We start from the raw sequence: 21,834 nt of genomic DNA, 5'->3' as shown, positions 1-21,834 counted from the left end.
AGCCCGCCGGGACGGGCGCCCCGAAAACCCCGCCGGGAGCAGCGGGAGCCCGCGCGGGCCGCGCCGGTGCCGTGCCGCGGGAAGGGGAGCGGGCTCGGTGAGGGGCGCGGCGGCGGCGGGAGGCTCGTGCCGCGCTCAGGGTTTGTTGCTGTGCGGGTTTGCGGTGCCCGCGGCGCCTGGGGGAGGGCTGCAGCACCGCGTCCGGCTGTGGCTGAAATGAGCCGTCCAGCGCGGTGTGTGCTCGACATTGTCACCGGACTGTAACCTCTGCTGGCCGTCGGCGTGAGGAGACCTGGCTAATTCCAGCCTTCTTTCTTGTTGCTGTCTTTGCAGACTGGGCGCTTGTTGTTGGGAAAGCATGTGGATGTGAGAGCTGCCCCAACACACGAACCACCTGAATGCTTTGTGCGAAACAGGTAAAAATCCCACCAAACACTTGCTGTTTCCAGAGTTGGGTATGCCATAAATGCTTTATAAATTGAATAAAATCCCTAATCCAGTGATGAGAGCCAGTTTAGAGGTTCACCAGAGAGTAAAGGCCAAATTCCCAGCCTGTGGGAAATCAAGCGGGCCTCTTCATGGGAACCTCTTACAGGCGTAGGAGATGTTGCTGTGGGATTTCCTCCGTGGTCAGGGAAGCAGGTTCAGTGCAGGTAACCCGTCGTGTCAAATGCCTGTGTGTTGTGCCAACAGCAGTGGCTTTGTCTGCTGGACACACGTTTGTTCTCAGACTTAGCCTGGGTTTGCAGGTCAAAAAAAGCAGGTTTGGGGCAGACAACCACGTGACTGAAATGTGATGATGGAAATCCGTGTGAAACTGGTGTGCCGGGTTTAACAATAGTTGTAACCTCCCACTTTCACCGATGCTACTATTTCCGTGCTTTCCTGATACAAGAGCTAGGAGTGAGTTCTGCTGGAGCAAACACATTGCCAGTGTTCTTGATCTGAAAAAATTAACAGGAGCACGTAGTAAGAAATCTTCCAGTATATATAATGGTTTTGCCAATGACAAAATGTATTTTGTTTTGCAACCCAACCATGCCATACGTTGGTCTGGAAAATAAATTTTCATATCTAATATTTTGTTAGGCCACATGGTGTTTTCAATTTTGTATTAAATATCTCACTTCTGGGAAAAACAACTGAGATACATGAGGTGTAGTGGGAACATGATGCAATACTTGGTTGCAGTTGCCTCGATGTTCACACATGTATATAATCCCTCTTTTATGAAAATGAACTGAAAATACTGGACTCTGTAGTTGCTTAGCTGTTAAATTATGCAATAAATGCAGCGCAGGGTGTTTAAAATTATGGAAATGGTTTTTGTCACATTTGAAACAGCCTTTAAAAAGGACTTAATCCTTGCCAAACACCCTGTCAGAAATATGAAAAAAAATACACAAACTGTTGCTTCTGTTTTAACAATGAGATTGTACATTTTACATATTCTGAAGTACTCTTGCTATTTTGATTCACTTATTTGGAAATGTTTGTAGTATAAAGAAAACCCAGAAAAGCCTAAAGTCTGCAAATGTAATTACTGTAGGATCATAGAATAGTTTAAGTTGTAAGGAACCTCAAAGATCATTGAGTTCAAATCTTCCTGCCATGGGCAGAATTACCTTTCACTATCTCAGGTTGCTCAGAGCCCCATCCAACCTGTCCTTGAACACTTCCAGGGATGGGGCATCCACAGCTTCTTTGGGAAACCTGTACCAGTGCATTCCAGGGATGGGGCATCCACAGCTTCTTTGGGAAACCTGTGCCAGTGCATCACCCCCCTTACAGTAAAGAATTTCTTCCTAGCACCTAATCTAAACCTGCCCTTTTTCAGTTTAAAGACATTCCCCCTTGTTCTATTACTACATGCCCTTGTGAAAAGTCCATTTTCTAGCCTTCTTTTGGGCCCCCTTTAAGCACCAAAAGCTTCTATAAGGTTTCCTCAGAGCCTTGTCTCGTCCAGGCTGAACAACCCCAACTAAAATAGGTAAGAACATTGCTAGGAGTTGACATGTCATATGTCAATATATGTGTATTGGACATGAGTATGTATGAATTAAATACAATTTAAAAAGATTAAATTATAACTAGTGTATTAATACGGCTCAAAAAACTATATCCAGAATTTTATTCATTGCAATAGTCTCATTTAAGCCAGTGGTAACTGTTTAGCCACTGACTTTGTACAAATGCCTAAATCAGAGGGGTTAACCCAAATCTCAATTTAATTTAATATTCAGTAATCTTGATAGGTCATACCAGTGGTCATATCTTAAGGTGATCTTGATACCAGCGGTCATTGTCAGAGGCCTAAATGTAATTATTTCATTTTATTTAGGAGACTAGAACTGAGACATTATTGACATATTTTCATTTTTTGGTAGAAGCAAATTGTTCAATGTGAAGGAGAAGGGGATGGGAGGCGTTTTTTGTGCTTTGAAATGTTGAGCTGTTTTAAATGTCAAAGCTGTTGTGGTTTTGTTTTGTGGCTAGGTTTGAGGTCCTCTTCTGTGACAGTGTGTAGGAGAGACCTAAAGATCGTCTTGCACCTCACCTTGACACAAACTGCAACAGCAAAATGACAGTCAGGTAAAATGTAAAAGTCTTGCTTAGCTTTTTCCACCCTTGCTGACCTTCAAAGGTCAGAAGTCTGAGGGGTGCAGAAAGATGCATGAAGTTTTGGTTGTATCATTTCTGTGTGCGATAAACTTAGTTTCTACTCATTTTTCTTTGTTGAAGCATTAGATATGGGTGGGTACATGCTTGCTGCAGCAGGAGATGTCCCTTATGGAAAAAGGGGGGGAATATCTCTCCTTTGAGACACAGGTGGCAGGAACACCTGCTGTCTTGGCAGGGTCAGTCTGTAAAGGCCAGTTTTTTCACCATAAGTGCACAAGTAGCAGGTTTTAAAACAGTGACTGGGGAGATGAGGCAAATTTAGTGCATGAGTGAAGGAGATGGAACAGTAAGGAATTGCAAAGATCTGGCCATAGGGATGAAGGAGTGAATGGGAAGCTGATTGTAGCAGAGGGAGCAGTAGGTGGGCAGTTGAGCAGAGTGGGAATAGCATTGTGAAGTCTTTTGAGGCACAGCATGGAATAGCTGGTTCATTGTGTGAAGCCTTGAAAGGTGGGAAAGACATTCAGCTAGGGAGAGGCAGGTATAGAGAGGTACACTTGCTTTATAAATCAAGAATGGGGAGGGAGTGGTAATGAGAGGCTGAAAATAGGCTGTGAAGGGGACGGGAACAGCAGTAAATAGGGAGAGCATAGCAGCCTGTGGCCTACTATTTAAAGCAGTGAGTGACATGGAAGGGTAGCAAATGGTTTGAGGGTGCTAGTGGCAAACCAAAGGTAACCACTTAGGTTATATTGTAAGGTTAATCTCTTACAATAAAATCCGAGTTTGCCAGGCAAAGGTAAAATAGCAAAAGCTAAGGGGTGATGTTTGTACAAGGCAGAGCCCTGCTCATCGCATTCAGGGCCGTGCTCCCTGTGCTCGAGGGCTGCCGGTCCTGACCCCTGCGGCTCTGCTGACCCAGTTCCCACGGCGGCTGGCAAGGCAGCCTGCGGAAAGCAGCGAGCCGGGATCAGCCCGCAGCCCCTGCGCCGGCCGCTGCCCGGGGAGCCGGCACCGAGCGGGGATTGCTGCGGCCCGGGGCGGGATGCAGCGCTACACCGGGCAGCTGCCATAGCAAACTGGGAGCTGCCATAGCCTCGGAGAAATTGGCCGCAGCCTGGAGGCAGCGGGGTGGGAGAGAGCAGCGCAGCACCGACCCTCGGAAAGCGGACGCGTGTGGATGCGCGTCCTCGCGGCCGGACGCACATGATGCTTCTCGGTGTCGCTTTCTCCAGCCGTGCTGCTCGGGGCGTGCCGGGACTCCGGCGCCTGACTGAGCCCGGTCGGGGCGGTGCCGGTGCCGGTGCCGGCGCCGCTCCTTGCCCCGGGCCCGCCCGCGCGGCCGCAGGTGCGGCGGAAGTGACGGCCGGCGCGGTGCTGCCGGGGGAACATGGCGCCCGCGGCCGCGCGGGGCAGCGCGGAAGGTAAACAAGCGTGAGGGCGGCGGGGACCCCGGGGGCGAGGCCGGGCCGGGAGCGCCGGTGCCCGGGCGGCGCGGCGGGGGCGGCTCCCACCGCCTCCCCGAGCGCGGACGGCGGGGAGGAGGGAGCCCAGGATCCCCCCTTCTTCCTCCGCCTCCTTCTCCTCCTCCTCCCGGCTTCGCCTCAGCCATTGCCCCTCTCCGCAGCCCCCCGGCGCCTCCCTCCGCCGCCCCCGGCTGTATGGTACACGGAGCCAGGGCCCCTCTCCGCCGCTCCAGCGGGAGGAGCCGCGTCCTCAGCGCCGCCGCTGCCGAGAGGTGGGTGAAGGATCCCCCGGGCCCTCCCGCCGCCGTCGCCCGCCCCATCGAGGGCGGCCCGGGCGCCCTCCTGCCCTCAGCGAGCCTCCTCCCCGGGCTGGGGCACGGCGGGCCGAGTGCCCGCGGGCGGGGAGCGGGCGGGCTGGAGCGGAGATCGGGCACGGCCGCAGCGAATGCCTGGCGGGTCCGGGGCGGCCGCAGCCCCGCCGGGCCCCTCGGGTTCCTGCGGCCGCATGTCGCGGACCCCGGGCCTGCAGCCCCGCTTGCCGGGGAGCTCGGCCTGCGAGCTCCGCTCACGGCGGAGCGGGGCTGGGCGTGCGAGCAGACAGGCTGAAGTAGGTCATGTGAGTTCCTGCCCCGAAAATGACCATTTCTACCTGGCCTCCCCTTCCCCCCACCCCGATTGTAGCTGATCGTGAAAAAAGTATCCGCGATCTGTACGAGTAGAGCTAGCCAGAGTTGGTACTAGAGCTTCGATCTATTTGGTGAATGCTGGAACATCACTTAAAAATTTAAAGTTCTTGCTTTTTTATTGTTTAGGGATTGGGTTTTTTTCTTCCCATTTAGAAGAGGAGTAGGGGAACTATAAAGCTATTACCGGATAAAAGGACAAAACTACTGAAGTCTGGCTTCCTGTGGACTTGTTATATAAACTTGCTTGTAGAATAACCCAGCTCTTGCACCACCATTGCCCCAGTTCACATTCAGATCCCCTGAGCATACCACCATGCACCAACATATTTCCTGTGTTTTCCCTTCCATCACCTAGAAAACGTGTTTAATTTCTACCACATGTCCTATAAACTTTCCCAGTGACACTCATCTCCTTTCACTTTCCATAATTATACCCTGTGGCTGGCTTGGATTTACACATGTGTTGATTCGCCTTTCAGCGAGCAGAGTACTGCAGATAACCATTGAGCTCACACTGGAGACATCAGACCTTTTTCATTCATCTAGCTGCCAGTTTGGGGGATATGTGTAGAAATTAAATATGTTTGAGATTTCTGTGTTTCTGACAAGTGAGTTTGACATTTGGCAGTGAGGTCAAAACCTTGTGTGTCTTGAACAAAGGGCACAATTAATGTCATTTTTTCAGAAGATGCTAGGAGTACTTAGTTAGCAATAAAGATACAGATGAAAAGACAAATGGAGGGGGTACTTTAGCAATCCTAACTTAAATTTAAATTTTTTTTTTTTACTAATATAGTTTGAATATTACTTCTTGCTCTTTTCTGTCATACTAAAAATTTATAAGTCAGAAAAGATGGGATTTTTTATTACTAACAGATACTTAGCTTGCTACTTTTCTGTATAAAATACACTATAATTTTCTTAATAAAAATCTTCGCAGTGAGAGAATCAGGCTTTATTCATACCTTTTTCTTACATTTGAAAAGATTAATCATTCTATAAGACACAAATATATATACATACGTATATATGTGTATATAAGAAGGACTGATATTCAGGATAGAGCAGTCCTGTCCACTTTGAGAGCAATGGCAAATCTGTAGTTTTCAACACTACTAACAATTTAACTTTTAGGTATTAGTAATGCAAGCATTTCCAGTTAAAGATAATTGTAATTTTGATGGATGTATCAACTATATTGAACAGGGCACCTGTTCTGGTATCAGTAAATGCAATTGCAAGAGCGTTGAGCTGAGCTTGCTTTGTGTTTGGGAGCCAGTTTTTCTGTACAGGTGTTGCGATGCAGTGACCTTTCAGACAGATGTGAGGTGTCTCACAGTGTCTGTGAGGTGCAGTTTCAGGTTCTGGCACGCGTAGAGTGAAGAGTAGCCATGCTGAGCTGAGGCACAATCCGTGCTGGGTTTTAGTGGGTTTGGTTGTAACTAGTTCTGGTGCTTCTGACCCAGCCGTGCTCACCGTCATGACACCAAGTGCCACTGTTGCTATGTGCTGGTTCACATTGCTCCCAGACAGCAGCACAGGCAGAGGTTTGTCAGGGGAGCTGTCCTGGGCAGCTCTGTGTCCCCAAGAAATGGAGTGTGGGCAGCTTGCAGGAATAGCCACGTTTGAAGTTCTGGCAGTCTGGTTCCTCAGTCTGGCGGTGACTGGTAAGCTCCTAACTTCTCCATTCTCAAGTAATCCAGTGCTTTTGGAATTCTCAAGAGGGATTGGATGAAGTCTTAAACATGAACATACCAATGCCCTGAAGAAAAATTGTTTCCCAAATTGAGTGTACTAATTACAAAGGATTTCAGATAAAATGCATGGAAACTGGATGTGTTGCTTGGTTCCCTACATTTGCAATTGTAGCAAAGGAAAGCTTTGATAGCCACTGGTTATTGATCTATCCCACATGACATCACTCATTCTGTTGCTGTTAGTGGGGCATTACGATGAAAAATGGTGGACAAAATTTAATGGTTTTAGTTTTAAACTATGTAAACAAAGGTTTAATTTGGGGGATAAATTATTTATACTGTGTACATTATAATTGCATTCTTAGTCAATACAGTACACTGCATTCAAAGGCCCAGCCTTCAGCCATGTGTGCAGTTGTGAACGTTTGCTAGTGTGTTCCAATACTTGTATTGTATTTTCATAGGTGTGTATAGCATTTGACTATGGAGAAATGTCCTCTTCCTGCAGAAAAGCGTGTTAACAAAACTAGGGTCAAAGAATTCTGCTCTAGGCAGCCTTTGCTGTGCACCTCACCAAAGAAAGCATGCATAATGGCTTTAAAATTTACATTTAAATGCATGCATTTGGTGGATGGAAGAGATTATTGCATTTTAAGCTCTATTTTAGTATTTTGTGTAACTGAAGCGTGGTTCTGTACGTCTGGTGAAATATCTTTATGATGTAACTCATAGATAATAGTGTTCTATTATGTGAAAATTTGTTGATCAGCTTATCCACAAAGATGATTTCTTAGAATATCTGTGGGATAGGTAAAATGAACAAATGCTCCATAATTAGTAAACAAAACAAATCTTGCTCATTCTGTCTCAGCATCGCAAATGAGTTACTAAGGAGCAACAGTAAAAGAAAGCTGAAATTTTCCTTTGAGCTGCTAGACTTGTTATTCTCAATACTTAACTAGGACAATAAATTTCTGTCCCTGGAAAATGCTTACTTATTACATAAAGACACATATTCAGAGGGCCCTTTTTCAGGTAGTACTGCTTTTGGAGAGGTTTTAAATCCAGGAGGGCATGAGTCAAAAGCAGATATTCTATAGCTTGCTTCTCAATAGCCAGTGCATTTAGACTCTGTTTCTTCTGCTTGTGACTAAGAGCCTCAGACACCCTGAGGAAAGAAGGTTCTCCTTGTTTTGCAAGAAAAAGCAGTCTAGAGTAGGGTTGTCAGACCTTCATTACAGCTGCAGAATAAAGATGAGAAATCAGTGTTCCAAGTAAGTGGTTTTGCAGTTAGAGCACTGTAGAATCTAATGCATTATGTGCCTGAAGAGGAAAAATTGTAAGGAAAATCTAATAAGGTTAAATGTATTTCTCTTTTGGCTTTTCAGCAGGGTCTTACTTCCTGTGCTGCATTATCCTGATCAGCTCTAATATGTGCAGAACAATAATGAATGTCAATGTACATTGCCCCCCACCTCCCCTTCATTGTTTATACATTGGAATTTTTTTGTTCCAGTTTTCCTATAGACCACTGCAGGCTCCATGTCTTCCATTGGATTAAGTGTGCAGCTGTGATTTGCATGCATGAAGAAAATCTAACTGAATTTTCCATTTTTATTGAAAATATGAAAAAAAATTGTTATGTATTGTCCTCTGGGAAATAACTGCAGCATTTGAATAGTGCTTAGAATTACATCAAAGATTGCAAGTGTGTGTGGGAGGAATGGCATAGCTATGCTTTAGAAAAATTACTTGGTTTGAGAGTATTTTATATTGCTTTTTTTAATGTTTGAACTACCACATTGCTGTTTGCTTTTGATGGAGGATGTTAGCTTTAGAAATTAAGATTTTTACCAATTAAGCATAATATGCATTTAATTATCTACTTTCCCAGTTTTTGTACTATTTTAACCCCTTTGTGTATTTGCACTGGCAATGCATTTTTTTGTTTTAAAGAAAAATTTATCTGCTGATAATGTGTATGGCTTTATGCCAAGAAAAGGCTATTTACTCCTTTTATTTAATGCAGGGAGACAAGTAGTCCTTTTGCTTTTCTCTCCTAGAATTCTGAAGCTTCTTTAGATGGTGTAAGGAGAAGTCTTAAGTGGTTTTATGTCTGCTTAGTAATCCATTAAATGCTTGCTGCTGTTTAGGAGGAAAAATACGTTCATGTTGAAAACTGTAGATTTACTAAAAGTAATATCAGCAGGAATGTGAAAAGAAGGATTAAGTTATTTAAACACCCACATTTTTAAAGCATTCACAAATAATAATTTCCAAGTGGTGATCCCTTTGTTACTGTTACGGAGATTTGTGGCTGATTCAGTGTTTTAAATATTTTCTATGGAATAGCCAGTTGTAGGGAGATGTAAAAATTGCAACCCTAAAGGGCATTCCCTAAATACAGCTGGATTTTATTTCTCAGTATTTCAGTGATTGCTGCCTGTTAGATTTAAAATTCGAAGGATAATAGCATATACATGAATTTTTTTGTGTGTGTATATTTGTCTTATTTCTGTTTAATCAGAATTAAAAAGAAGGTTGCAAAAAAAAAAAGATCCGCACATTGTTGCAGTGTCTGTGCAAAAGCAAGAGGATCACAAATTCCCAGACTAGCTGAGGTCCTAAGGGACCTCTGGAGGCCATCTGTGCCACCTGCAGGGCCACCTGGAGCCAGTTGCCCAGGACTCTGGTGCTGGTTGGGTTGGGGTTTTTTTGTTTGTATTTTGTTTGTTTGTGGGGTTTGTTTGTTTTGGATTTGGAGTTTTTGTTTGATTGTGTTGAGTATTATTTACTTCTTTTGATCCTTGAAAGCAACACTGGGGGGCATCTACTGTGTCTCTGCTTAACTTCACTTCCAACTTTTCCTTCTTGCTTCTTTGAGGGTAGTGAAGGAGGCCTTTCTTTTAGGGCTGTCCTGTGTACAAGTTAATTTGTCTCCTTTTATTTGAGGAGTACCTGTAACATAATTATCTTTGTGGAGGAAGGGCAAAGATCCTACTGTGTGTTTGGAGCTTGCTGCTGTGGTTTTTCTGTGCTGTTCAGGTACACAGTAATGCACATACTCTTCTGAAGAATTCCCTTCAGTGGGATTACCTGTGTGATGGGAGATCCCTTTATTTCCAGAGGAATACACAGTTGCTTCTGTCACTTGGGGAATGTTGCTTCATTTTTTACTTTTTCTCCCCTGATACATTGTTGTATTATTCTGTTCTCAGTCTCACTTTTGCAAATTCCAACTGTCCTTTACCATTTTTAACCCTGATCATGGAACTGACGCTGGGCCGAGTCTTGGTTGGTCTCCTAAAGCTCTGCAACATTTGTACTGTCTGAGTCCTTGTAACCACTTGTCCTGGTTTAAGGCAAGTTTGGGAGATAACCTCCAAAGGGGCTTCTCTACGAAAGCAGATTCAATTGCCCCCTCCCCCCCAACCGGTTCGGGAGAAAATATCTCCTTGGAGAAAAAGTGGAAAGAAACCTGTTTATTAAACAATAGAACCCAAACAATATAACTTCTCACTGCTCCAAAAAAAAACCAAACTCAGGCCAGTCCCCTCCCCGGGTTGCAGCTCGGCTCACTCAGTTTCTGATCAGTCTCTCTGGTGCTGGAAATGCCGCGGCCCAGGCCCGGCCAAGGGGCCTCAGGTGGAGCTGCCGGTGCTCTGCTGGGTGTTCAGTCCAGAGCAGGCTTGAACAGATCCAAGAAAAAGGAAAAAACACAGTCCAGGGAACTTCTTTGCCTCAGCTAGCTAAAACTAACTAAAAGCAAAAAAAGGGGGAAAAGAGGAGCTCTGTCCTGCTGTCTGTACGTCCGCAGACAACACAGTCCAGGAGCAGGAATGTGGAGGAGTGAGTGCAGTCTGAAAACAAACTGCGCGCTTCTTCCCTCCCCTCTTCACTCTCTGGAAGAGTCTTAAAGGTGTAAAAGTTATTATTCAGTATAAACAGAACAAGACAATTGGGGATAAAAGCATCATATAGTCAACCCAGGACACCACTGAACCTGTTGGCTGATTTCAGACAGCACGGAGAGTTGTTTTAAGCTGCTGTATGTTTTATGAAAATGAGTGGCCCAGTTAAAGGCAAGTGATCATTAAATCTCTTGAACAGGAAGGACTGAGGTATGAGCTCACCTATTATTAAACATCAGAGAACTGGGAATGGGAGGAGTTACAAGTACTCTGATGAAAGAAGGAAGTAAGCTAATATCAGTCCTTACCTTTTTATTTGATATCAGAAATCCAGTTAGAAAGCAAAATCCTGTAAAGTCAGGCTTTATGCTTCCTCTTCAGTTGCGTGCTTCTTTTTGAGGTGGTAAGAATTAGTGAAGTGGTTCTTTCCTCATCTGCTTTTGTGTAAGAGTTGGCAACAATGAAGAAAAATATCTGATGGTAATTTTTCTTTCTGGTAGGCATTTGATGTTGAGGAATAAGAGACTCACAATACAAGGTTCCAGAGCAGTTAGCAGGTTTCTCTTTGTCTTCAGTGACATTGAAGGGAAGGTGCTATCTTGGATACTGGTGAGAAAGTGATTGGATTGTCGTCTTTGTTCTTTGCTCCTGCTCTTACTTTCAGGAATTTGAATTCTGTGAGAAGGCCTTAATAGTAATGAACACTCCCAGCACTGGCTTTACCGTGCACAGAGCCCATCATCAGGCTTCAGCAGTGTGGGAGTGGTGCTAATTCCACGAGGTGTGGCTGCAAACACCCATTCACCAGTTTAGTTTTGCACAGACAGAGGGTATCTCCAGTTTAGTTTTCCAGGATGTGTGCTGAGAAGTGAAGGAGAGAAGATGATTAACCATTGATGAGTCTAATAAAATGCATTCCTGTTGCAATGGCAGCAGCCAGAATGTGGTGCTTGAGGAAGTGGGTGGAAGTGGTAACTACTCTCTGAGGCTGTGAAACACAGGCCAGCCTAGAGTCACTTCCCTGTCCATATACTTGTGTCAAGTTTTATGACCTTGAGAATCTGCAGGTTTTTCCAATGTGTTGGTATTATTTAGATTTTCACATGGGCTGCCAAAACATTATTAGCTTTATTTGTTATAGAAAATTCAGAGTTAAATGCAACAAATATTTGAGGGAAAGTTGAAGAGTAATTTAAGGTGGGATGAAGTGGAACAAAAGTAGCTGAGCCAATTCTAATAGTAAATGAATGCCAAGTAGGGAAGCTGTTGCTCTTTCTCTCTCTTCTTGCACAAGTATGTGTCCTGCCCTGTGCATCAGGGTGGTCCTTGTGCCAAACCCCACCGTGTCAAGTCAGAAGTCAGCTCACTGGGAAGCAGAAAGATTTCTAGTTTGAGGTTTTGTGTGTGCTGGGGAGTGGGGTGCTCATGTTTGTGTCTTTTTCACGTCTGTCCCTTCCTGCTCTTAGTTTATTTTTCAGTCATGTTTATGAGTTGAATTGACTTTCTGGAGAAGCCCAATGAACCCCCGAAATGGCTCAAAGTAGGCAGCAGGAGCTCAGGTCCTGGAATGTGATGGAGAAGGAGAATGCAGTGTGCTGTGGTCCTTTGGTGAATTGTTAATTGGTTCAAGCTGCATTGTGCAACTTTACCCTACCTAAACCCAAAGAAGTTGAGCAACATTTTGAGAAAATTCTGGATTTTGAATAGGTTTTTATTTTGGTTATTGATTTGACTTTACCAGGATGCTGCTACTCTTAGATTTTTTTTATTTACAGTTTAATTTTAGCTTGCATATAAGTAACACTGTATCTGCAAATGCTTAATGAGCAATTAAGCTTCACTAAGCCCACTATACAGAATATTATTTTTTGTGACCTGTTCTTGTCAGTGCTTCTTGTTGCCTTAGTATTTTGCAGTTCATAGATCTCATAACTTGATATTAATCACTATAGTAAGAAATGGGGGGGAACATGATGGGACTGTGTTTTTACAGGAGAAGTGAAGCACACAATCTCAAATAGTATCTGTGAAAATGTTCGTGTTCCTACAAATAACTTTTGAGTAAATTGACATAGATTTTAAAGCATAACAAATGTATTTTTTTAAGATCATAGTATGTACAGATCCACTGACGCTTGTTTCTGAAGTTAAGGAAGTTTGGCTTCCTTTTTTTGAGACCTTTGATATCCAAGAGTGGGTGTTTTATTGCTCCCCTGAGATAAATTCTTTAGAAAGATTGACAGGGGGAGAGGGGAAAAAACCATGACAACCTTTTTAGTTCGTTATATGACCATGAATTAACTTGGAGTGAGTGAGGAATCATTTTGGCAGTATTGCATAGTTATTTTTGTTCATTACCCTGTCTTTAAAATGAGAATAATTGGTTTGGGGAGAAATATATAAAGTTTGTGTTTTAAATTATTTCCTAAGTTGATTTTTCAGCTGAGACAAAACAGAAAGAATGGTGAAGACTTTTAAGTCCTAATGAAAGCAATCTCAGTTAGGATTTATCTGGCCAGGAAGAGCTTGTAATATGTTATTAGAAATTATGATTTATTTTTATTTTTATTTATTTTCTTTCTTCCCCCCAGGTGATTCATGGCAGGGGACGTGGAAGGGTTTAGCTCCTCCATCCATGACACCAGTGTCTCTGCAGGATTCAGAGCACTGTATGAGGAGGGATTGCTTCTTGATGTCACACTTGTCATTGAAGACCACCAATTTCAGGCCCATAAAGCACTGCTTGCCACCCAGAGTGATTACTTCAGGATTATGTTCACAGCAGACATGCGAGAACGAGATCAGGACAAAATCCATTTGAAAGGTCTGACAGCTACAGGCTTCAGTCATGTCCTCCAATTCATGTACTATGGAACTATTGAACTGAGTATGAACACTGTTCATGAAATCCTTCAGGCTGCCATGTATGTCCAGCTTATAGAGGTGGTAAAGTTTTGCTGCTCTTTTCTCTTAGCTAAAATCTGCTTAGAAAACTGTGCAGAAATTATGAGACTTCTGGATGATTTTGGTGTAAACATCGAAGGAGTCAGGGAAAAATTGGATTCCTTTCTGCTAGAGAATTTTGTGCCACTCATGTCCAGACCTGACTTTCTTTCATATCTGAGCTTTGAGAAGCTCATGTCTTACTTGGATAATGATCATCTGAGCAGGTTTCCAGAGATAGAGCTGTATGAAGCTGTTCAGGCCTGGCTGCGCCATGATAGAAGACGCTGGAGACATACGGATACCATCATTCAGAACATCAGGTTTTGTTTGATGACACCATCCAGTGTTTTTGAGAAGGTTGGTGCATTTGAAAAGCAGTAGGCAGGATTCATCATTTAGCTAGGGCAGCATGCCGTTAAATAGGTAAGGTTCCGGAAGCCGTGAAAAGGAACAAAATGATAGCATTTATTTTTCTAATAAAGAAAAGCACAGAAGGCAAACATCTAGAAGTGTTGTCTTTGGTTATTAGACAATAATACCTCCAGTGGCTGGAGAACAGGTATGTTTGCAGTACATGTTTATATGTGACTTAATATGGAAAAGACCTTTTGAAATAAGGTCACTTGTATCTAGTTTGATTTCGAACATTCTTAACTGTTTTCCACAAGTTGCTTCTTGCTTTCCAGAGGCTTTAGACTCGCTCATAATAATGTAGGGTGTATGTTATGATAATTGCTACCAATATAATCAAAAATAGTAACTGCAAATCTTATGTGGCTTAAGTACAGGGGAGAGTTATTTACAAATGAAAAGTAGCATCTGCTCTTAAATCTGCAGAGAGTTCTTGCTGTTGTATCTTCAGTGCTTGTGCTCTTACACAGCAGTTGGAAGTAAAGCCTGATCCTACAAAGTTACAAATACACTTGGTTGTACACAAGGCATAATACAATCAGAAATTATTGATGGTATCAAATGTAATGATTTACTTGAAATATCAGAGGACTCTTTGTAACAGGTGATCTTATAGTTAACTTTCATTTTATGTAGTAAGAGTTAAGTGAGAACTTGCCTTTTCTACTCTGCTGTTGAAGAACAGACAAAAATTGTTTTCTAGTTCTTCAGAATCTCTGAATATTTATTAACAGCAGAGGATTACAGTACTTTGTAAGCAGCTCTCTTACAGGCCAGTAACAGTGTTCAGGTTAGGAATTACTTGATCTGTGGTGCTTCAACAATGTTAAATTTATGTTATAAGATAAAACTTCAACTTCTTTATTTTTCACCTCTCAGCAAATTAATAGGAGTTCAGACCATGTGTTTTTGTTGTGCTTCTTACAAATTAATCTTCCATATATTTTTACTTTAGTATCTAGTGAATATACAGACAAGGTTGTATTGTTTTTAAGGGCCACTGGATCATCTAAGCAGGTTTAATGGTTTTAAGGGCCACGGGATCATCTAAGCAGTAATTCTTATTTGTATTTCAGATTATAAGAGCTATTGATTACTTACTAGTGAATTTTTATATTTTGTATCTTTTTCTGTGTGTGTGTGAACTGAGTATAGGAAGTAAGAACACATAAAATATATTTATGGTGCTATATTGGATTATAGACATAAAATAAATACCTAAACATATTTTAGAACACTAATGTTTCTATTGGGTTAAAACATTTTTAACTAGTAGGAGCAGAACTCTGCAGGATACTCTGTAGTGTCTTGTTTTAAATAGCACTTCTTCCATGTTATTACATCATTTAAGCCCTTCAGTAATAAAACCTACAGAATTCACAACATATTTTTTGAGGTTAATCTGATAAGGCAGGATTTGTGTGAGTCTGCTTCAGCAGTATGAGTTTTGGGGATGCAAGTTCAAGCATCAAGCTGTCTTCAGTTAAATTTCTCTAAGTGCAAGTGAAAGTGTATGTTGATCTTCAGCATTATATTTGGGTATAACTTCTGGAGTTGGTTTTGATATCATTGGTATAAATCCTGCATACAGTGCTTCTCATGTTTTATCTTGACAGGTACCAAATGGCCCAATAGGTACAACTTCAGGAGAGCAGTTGTTTTGAGCATGCCAGGTTATATACCTACATGTAAAAGCTTTATCTGGTAATGGCCTCTCTGTTAATTGTATGTGGGAGCAGAGAAAAGCCTGTGCAGATTATGGAGTGAGACAGCTCAGCAGAGGGAAGCAGAGCTAATTATGTCATTTGTTACTGCAGCTAGGAATGCATTCGTGTTCTACACTGGCAGGAGAGTATTAAGTTATCCAGCAGGACAAGTGACAAAGGACAACTGCAGTTGGAGCCAACTTCAGAATATAGGGCACTTTACTTTTTTAATAAAAGAGCATGTCTGTTCACTGTTCGGGCAGTAACTCAGAGAGAGCCTCTTTCTTCTCTGTGTAGAATGGGGAAATAGTGGTAAAACTCCCTTTTTTGGAGATCCACAAACAGAATCCACCGTTTTCCTGAAGCCAGCACATAGTAAATGCATGAATGTTCCAAATCCAGTCTGAGGTTGACTCTTCCAGTTCACCAAGCTCTGTATTTTCTGTACACTGGCTGACTTGTTATGTACTTTTGTGTAATCTTTCTAATACACATTTCTCAGATGCCTGTCACTGTAGGATATCAATTACTTATATAATTTAACTTGGCAAGTCATGGTAAGGATACTTTTGTCCTCTTAAGCCATTCTGTTCCTTACAGCATTTTTTTGAGAGATTTATAATTTAAAAATTAAATCAGTGAGTCTAGATTAATGCCTGGGGGCTGATATGCATTTAGAGTGCACAAGTGAAGGTACAGCATGTTTGCTTACTACAAATGTCCTGGAAGAATGGCTTCTGAATTATGAGTAGGTACTCCTTTTGTTCTTCAGCCCTTAAAATACATGTATGGGAAAAATGGAAATATAAATCAAGTAAGGATTTAGAGAATAGTTAGAAAGTAAAGGCAAAGTATTTGGGGAAAAGCACAAGTTTCACTATGTGATATTATCCATGTGACATATCTGTGTGTTTTCCTTTTTACTAAATATATCCATGGCTCTGTAAGTCTTGAGGAAGTTTGGAGATAGGAGTGGGAGTGCCTTTCACCTGGATCACTGAGATAATCTCCATGTTACTGGAGGCAACCATGTCGTGATTTCCCTGAAATATACAGTTTAAGCTCCACTTAGTTTCTGTGTACTACTCAGATTGAAATGTTGTTTCAAAATCTGTCCTTAAAACCCAGGGATTTTTTATGTCCAGTCTGTAAGGTTTGTTATTAATAGCTCATGCTTATTAATTCCTAGCTTAAATCAAAAATTTACTAACCACTAGGTTCATCAGCTTCTGTTGTAGAGGTAGGATGAATAGCACATTGTCTTTGAATATTTGCTGTTCTGTTCCTAGAAAATAGTACTTTTTGAGATGTCATTGTAATTTTATGTTACTGTGATTTTACCTTTCATAAATGTGTTGAATTTATTTTTTTCCCATTTACTTCCATTTCTAGTAATACATGTGTATCTATTTATGCAACTTCGTTTGCTGAAGTGTAGAATAAGAAGTGTGGATTAAGTTAGGGGCCCCTCTTATTGTAAATAGGTGCTGTGCTCAGTATTTTTGGGTGTTAAGATTACTGTTGATGTGAATAGATTTACTAGCAGTATTTATTACATGCAGAGCTTCTTAATTGTGGCATATGGATCGTTGACTCCACTCTGATTTGAGAGGTTAGATTGAGTTAGACTCCAGCTTGATTTTGACAGTTTCTTTTTCCAGCTTCTAAAAAGGAACAGCTGAGTAATCAATTTGAGGGCGTTGTCCCTGCTGCACAGAGGCTGTGCCTTTCTATGGTTAGGCTGAAAACACTTAAGTGATTTCTATTCTTGCAGAGTAGCCCTTCACTGGTACTGAGCAGTACTCATACCATCTTATAATTGTGATTAGAATATGGCCAGAGATCAGTAGATGTGAAAATAATAAGGATTCTTGTTAGTGGAGTTGATGGATCTTTAGTTTTGATTCAGGTTAATCTCTAGTAAAATAAGGTTGGGGTTTTGTTTCAAGTAAGAATTTGTTTTTTAGAAATGTGATACAGATGCCATTGTTGTTCATTGGAAAGGTGGAGCATTGCTTCTCTACTCCTAGTAGATGAGTTTGAGTTGAATCACACATGCAGAATTGGCAGGCTTAGAAAACATAAGCACAATAAGTTGGAATCTTTAAAACAATTCTCTGTTTACATGAATAGAGATGATAAAGTGACATTATGAGCCATTGAGATTTTTCTGTGCTTTTGTTTTTGTCTACATTTTTTTTTACCAGTTGTACAGAAGGAAGCAAGTTAATAGCCACCCCATATAATAACATACTAAAATTTAGTTACCAGGTGCACAAATAACAGCTGTTTCATTTGGGCAGTTCAAAAGAAGCTTCTCTTTTTGATTTTGAAAGCTTTTTCTTATAAACCTAAGTAACAAGAATACAAATAGAGCAGTGGCTGTAAATGGTCATATGAGGAAATTTTTTTTTAAAAGTCTGTATCCTGAAGTCAAACGTGTTACAGAACATTTACCTTGCATTTCATTGCTCTTCCTGCAGCTTATTAATTAGCATAATTGGTTTTGGGGAGGAGAAAAGCTGATGAACATAATGTGGGACACAGCTGATCTTTTGTGGGGATAACTTTTCAAATTAGAAAGTAATGGCTTAATTTTTTTGTTTTACTTCTTCATATAATATAAATGGAAGATTCGGAGACTTCCATAGCTGCTACAACTAGAAAAGCATGCATTCAATACAGCAGAAAAAAGCCAATGATTAATCACTGCATGAACTTGGAAAGCCAGCACTTTTTATGGAGTGTTTCACTGGTTTAAAATGAAGAAGAGGAAATGCATTAAAGTTCAAATTTACTGTGACTGGAAGGATGCCCCAGGAGGCAAGTAGAGGGATGGAGGGCAAGTAGAGATTTTTAATTATTTTTACATCTTTTATTTTGGAATAACACATTTTATTTTGTTTATTCTGTTCTCAGTCTGTGTAGCAGAAAAACTGACTGTGAAGCACTGGTAGTTCATACACTGAGATAGTTCCCATTCTCCATCTCCGGAGATCTTGTGGAATCTCTTACATTAGGCTGTGTCCCAGCATAACTTCTTTAAGGGGGTTTTCTCCAGAAAATTAAAGAAAGAATTGGAAAGAATGTAAAGAAAATCACGTGAGCAAAACTTCAGCACTTGGATTAAATTCCTTTTTTGATGGTGTCACTGGGGTTGATAAGGAAGTCCAACTTAAAATGCCTTTGAGACCCTTCAGGAAGATAGCAGAACTGTTTAAAGAAAAACTTCAAAAATGCTTTGAAGCATTTATATATTTTTATCAATTCAGAGTTGATGATGTACTCTTAAGGAATGCACATTTGTTTTACTTCGGGGTTCCTGACATTTGCTGTACATTTCCACCTGTTTTGCCAAAGTCTGTGTGTTCTGTTTGAGTGTTGGTAATTATGGACACATTCCTTCCAGAGCTTCTCCATTTGAACCTAACAGGAAAATTGGTCTGTTGATAAGCGCTTTGATATTTGCTGATTAACTTCTTGTTGCTACTTACAGGTAGTGGCAGAGCCTACTTTTGAAAGCTGAGGGCTTTCCTTCTGCATGTTGGGGTGTCAGATAGAAGTTCCTGCAGAAGGCCATGGGCTTTCGTCTGCTGACATTCACAACAACATTCACAGTTGTTTTAAATACCAAAAAACCTAAATTTTAATGCTTCTTTAATGTTTTTTGATTGTATACACAAGTAATGAAAATTACTGTAAAATTATTTGAAAGTGTAGGCAGAGGGTTTTTCTTGCTAGGGGCTGAACAGGGCTTTCAAATATTTCTGGAATATTTCATAGTGTGTGACTGAAAGTGGGTCAAATGACCTACATTTTCTTTGTTTTCGTTTGCATTAAGCAAGTGAGCAGTCTGTACTTTCCTGTAGGCATATCCTAACATTCATCTTAGGCATCATTTGAGCCTCAGGAGAGGTACTACTCCTGTATGGCATTGGTTATGCTGGTGAAAGGTGGATGGCTAAAACCAAGGGTATTTTTCCTTGACAGCCAAGTCTAGGAATGCTCCATGTACCTTTTCTTACCAGAAGTGATCACTCTTGTTTTGTGGGATTTTCCTTTTTTTTCTGCATATTGTAAGAATTGCTAGTGCTTGTGTATTTTCATGTTCAGCTCTTCAAACTTGTGCTTGTCGAAGCTTCCCCGTGATCTTCAGTCACAGAGGGGTGTTAATAACTGGGAGTTGCATTTGCTCCATCATGTCTTTTTCATTTAAGGTAAGAGCTTGAGGCTTTGCTTTGACATGAGTGCCTTTGTCAAGATAAGCAGTAGTAAACAAATAGTTTGATTCTCTGGTCTTGAGGGTCTCTCTCTGGAATTAGAGATACTCCTTGTTTCCTTTGGCATGCTCTCATGGGGTGAGATTCAGGCTATGTGGAGGAGTACAGTGATGAGGTTGTAGGCTTATTTTAATTCCAGTTTCTGGCTGGCATTCCAATTTCTAGATCTAATAACAGAGTTATAAATGCTGAGGGAGAAAGAAAAAAATTTCCATCTCTGCCAGTCTTTACTGATATGCTTCACATTGTAAGCATGTTGATCCTGTTCTCTTCCATAATTGTCCAAGAAAACCTGAACTGCATATAGGTGGAAAAAAGATAAATTATGTTTTTATTTAACTCCAAAGAGGATAGCTCCAGTTTGGAAATACCTGAAGTAGTCCTGCTGGTTTAGAATTTGAAAGTTCCTTTTAAGAATAAAGTAGCCCAGCCACAATTCTCTGTTAAATTATTTTAACTTCCTTTTTCATTTTTTTTAACCTTTATCTGTTACCATTTTTCTGTGCTGTGATTCTCCCTGCCAGCATATTTTCTGTAATTTATGTTCAGTCTTTTCAGTCAGGCAAGGTATATGGTTTATTCTAACAAATACCATATGAGCAAATCTGTCTTTGCCTGATGTATTATTTATTTGCAACAAGAAAATAGAGCTGTTGTTCCCAGAAGAGTTGGGCTTACTGTGGGTTTTCTGTAAGTACCATACCTGAATAGACCTTTTTGCTCCAAAATCACTTCTGGTAAAAACAGTAGACAGAGGCTGGACATTGCTTCAGGAATAATATACATGATCTGCATGTGACCAACCTCCTTTTTTCCAAACAAAGACAAGTTGAACTTGTCAAAATTAAAGTGGAGGAAAGAAAAAGTGTAAATAAAAACATCAAGTCACTGTAACTCTTGAGCAATACATTGCTTTGCAATAGTAGGTTAATACTCAGTTTTCTTTTTGAAATCTGGTGTTTCGAACTGTCTCAAAAAGTGTGAAAATTGTGTTCAATAATAGCAGCTCAAAAGATTTTTTTAAACAATCCTTCTTAGACAGCAGAATGTCTTAATTACTACACAAGGAAGATATGATTACCAGATGGCTAACAAAATTTTAATGGTATGTGTTTATGGAACAAGCAGCTACTTTATTCACTAGGTATAAAGAACATTAATTTCCAGATTGCTTTCCATCTATGTCAAAATTCATACCACCCCCCCTGAGGCATTTGTTCTTTGGGACAGAGGATAGGAGGAGGTGGGGTAAAAGATACTTAAAAATAGTTGCTCCTGGTGTTACCTTGTGATCACTTGAAATTTCAGAGTGGCCTCTGATTTTTTTTTTTTTTTCAGAGCATTGCATCTTATTTGGAGCTGCTGTATACTAAAGGCTTTTGTACTGTTTGAAAGCAATCCAATTTTATACAAAAGAAATTGGGATTTAGGATCAAATCTGATGGAGGGTTTGTGAATTTGGCAACATCTAGCAGGTTTTGATTTGTTTTAGAAGTGTGATTCAGAATGCTGTGTTACACCAGACTGTACAGGAAGGGTGAACCTCTGAAGAGATTCCCATGGTGAGCTGAGGACTGCCTTGAGCTAGATTAATTAAAATGTTCAAGACAGGAATGTGTTTTGAAATGGTCTCAGGACCAGCCTCAGGCACTTGAATTGGCTTCAAATGAATTGAAGGAATTCTTATTTTCCCCTGTGCCAGCAACTCCAATAAAACTGAACAGGGATGGCTTTTAGGTTGTAACTCTCACCTGGGAAGTGAAAGTTCAAACCTACCTCTGCAATTTGCCAAAGAAATGCACAACCAAAGGATTATAGGTGGGGATGTTTCCTTCTTGAAGGCATGTGTTAACGTGGAGACTCCCAGAGGGGAAGCCCTAAGGCCATCGTCATGATGAGTGGTTGGTGCAAGCACGTATTCTGCAGGAAGGTGGTTAGGTACCTTCCCTTCCCACCCCAAGGAAATTAAATAGCCCTGTGAGCATAGCTCAGGCTTCATTTGTGAGAATTCATAAAAAAAACAGAGTAGGCCTTGGTAATCACAGAATGGGTGTGTAGAGTGTCTTTGGAACCCAGGAAAAGATGGAATTTTTAATTTGGGTACTTTAT

At 41.3% G+C, this 21,834-nt stretch overlaps 1 protein-coding gene across 8 annotated transcripts in view; it reads left to right on the top strand.

Moving 5' to 3' along the window:
* KLHL15 (kelch like family member 15) overlaps positions 1-21,834 on the top strand; it is a 28,099-nt gene continuing 6,265 nt past the window's right edge. Inside the window, exons 1-4 of one of the 8 annotated variants that reach the window (XM_041399762.1) lie at positions 1-97; positions 334-416; positions 2,497-2,592; positions 12,974-13,685. In XM_041399762.1, coding sequence (XP_041255696.1) covers positions 12,981-13,685 — 705 coding nt within the window. In that variant the 5' untranslated portion in view covers positions 1-97; positions 334-416; positions 2,497-2,592; positions 12,974-12,980. Of the gene's footprint in view, positions 417-2,496; positions 2,593-3,983; positions 4,047-4,249; positions 4,361-12,973; positions 13,686-21,834 lie in introns of those variants that run through there. The other 7 variants (XM_041399761.1, XM_041399763.1, XM_041399760.1 and 4 more) reach the window with 7 other exon arrangements.

The sequence above is a fragment of the Onychostruthus taczanowskii genome, unplaced genomic scaffold (assembly GCF_017590055.1).
Source record: "Onychostruthus taczanowskii isolate IOZ18803 unplaced genomic scaffold, ASM1759005v1 scaffold17, whole genome shotgun sequence".
NCBI classification, from domain to species: domain Eukaryota; kingdom Metazoa; phylum Chordata; class Aves; order Passeriformes; family Passeridae; genus Onychostruthus; species Onychostruthus taczanowskii.
This window is presented reverse-complemented; position numbering and strand designations above follow the sequence as displayed.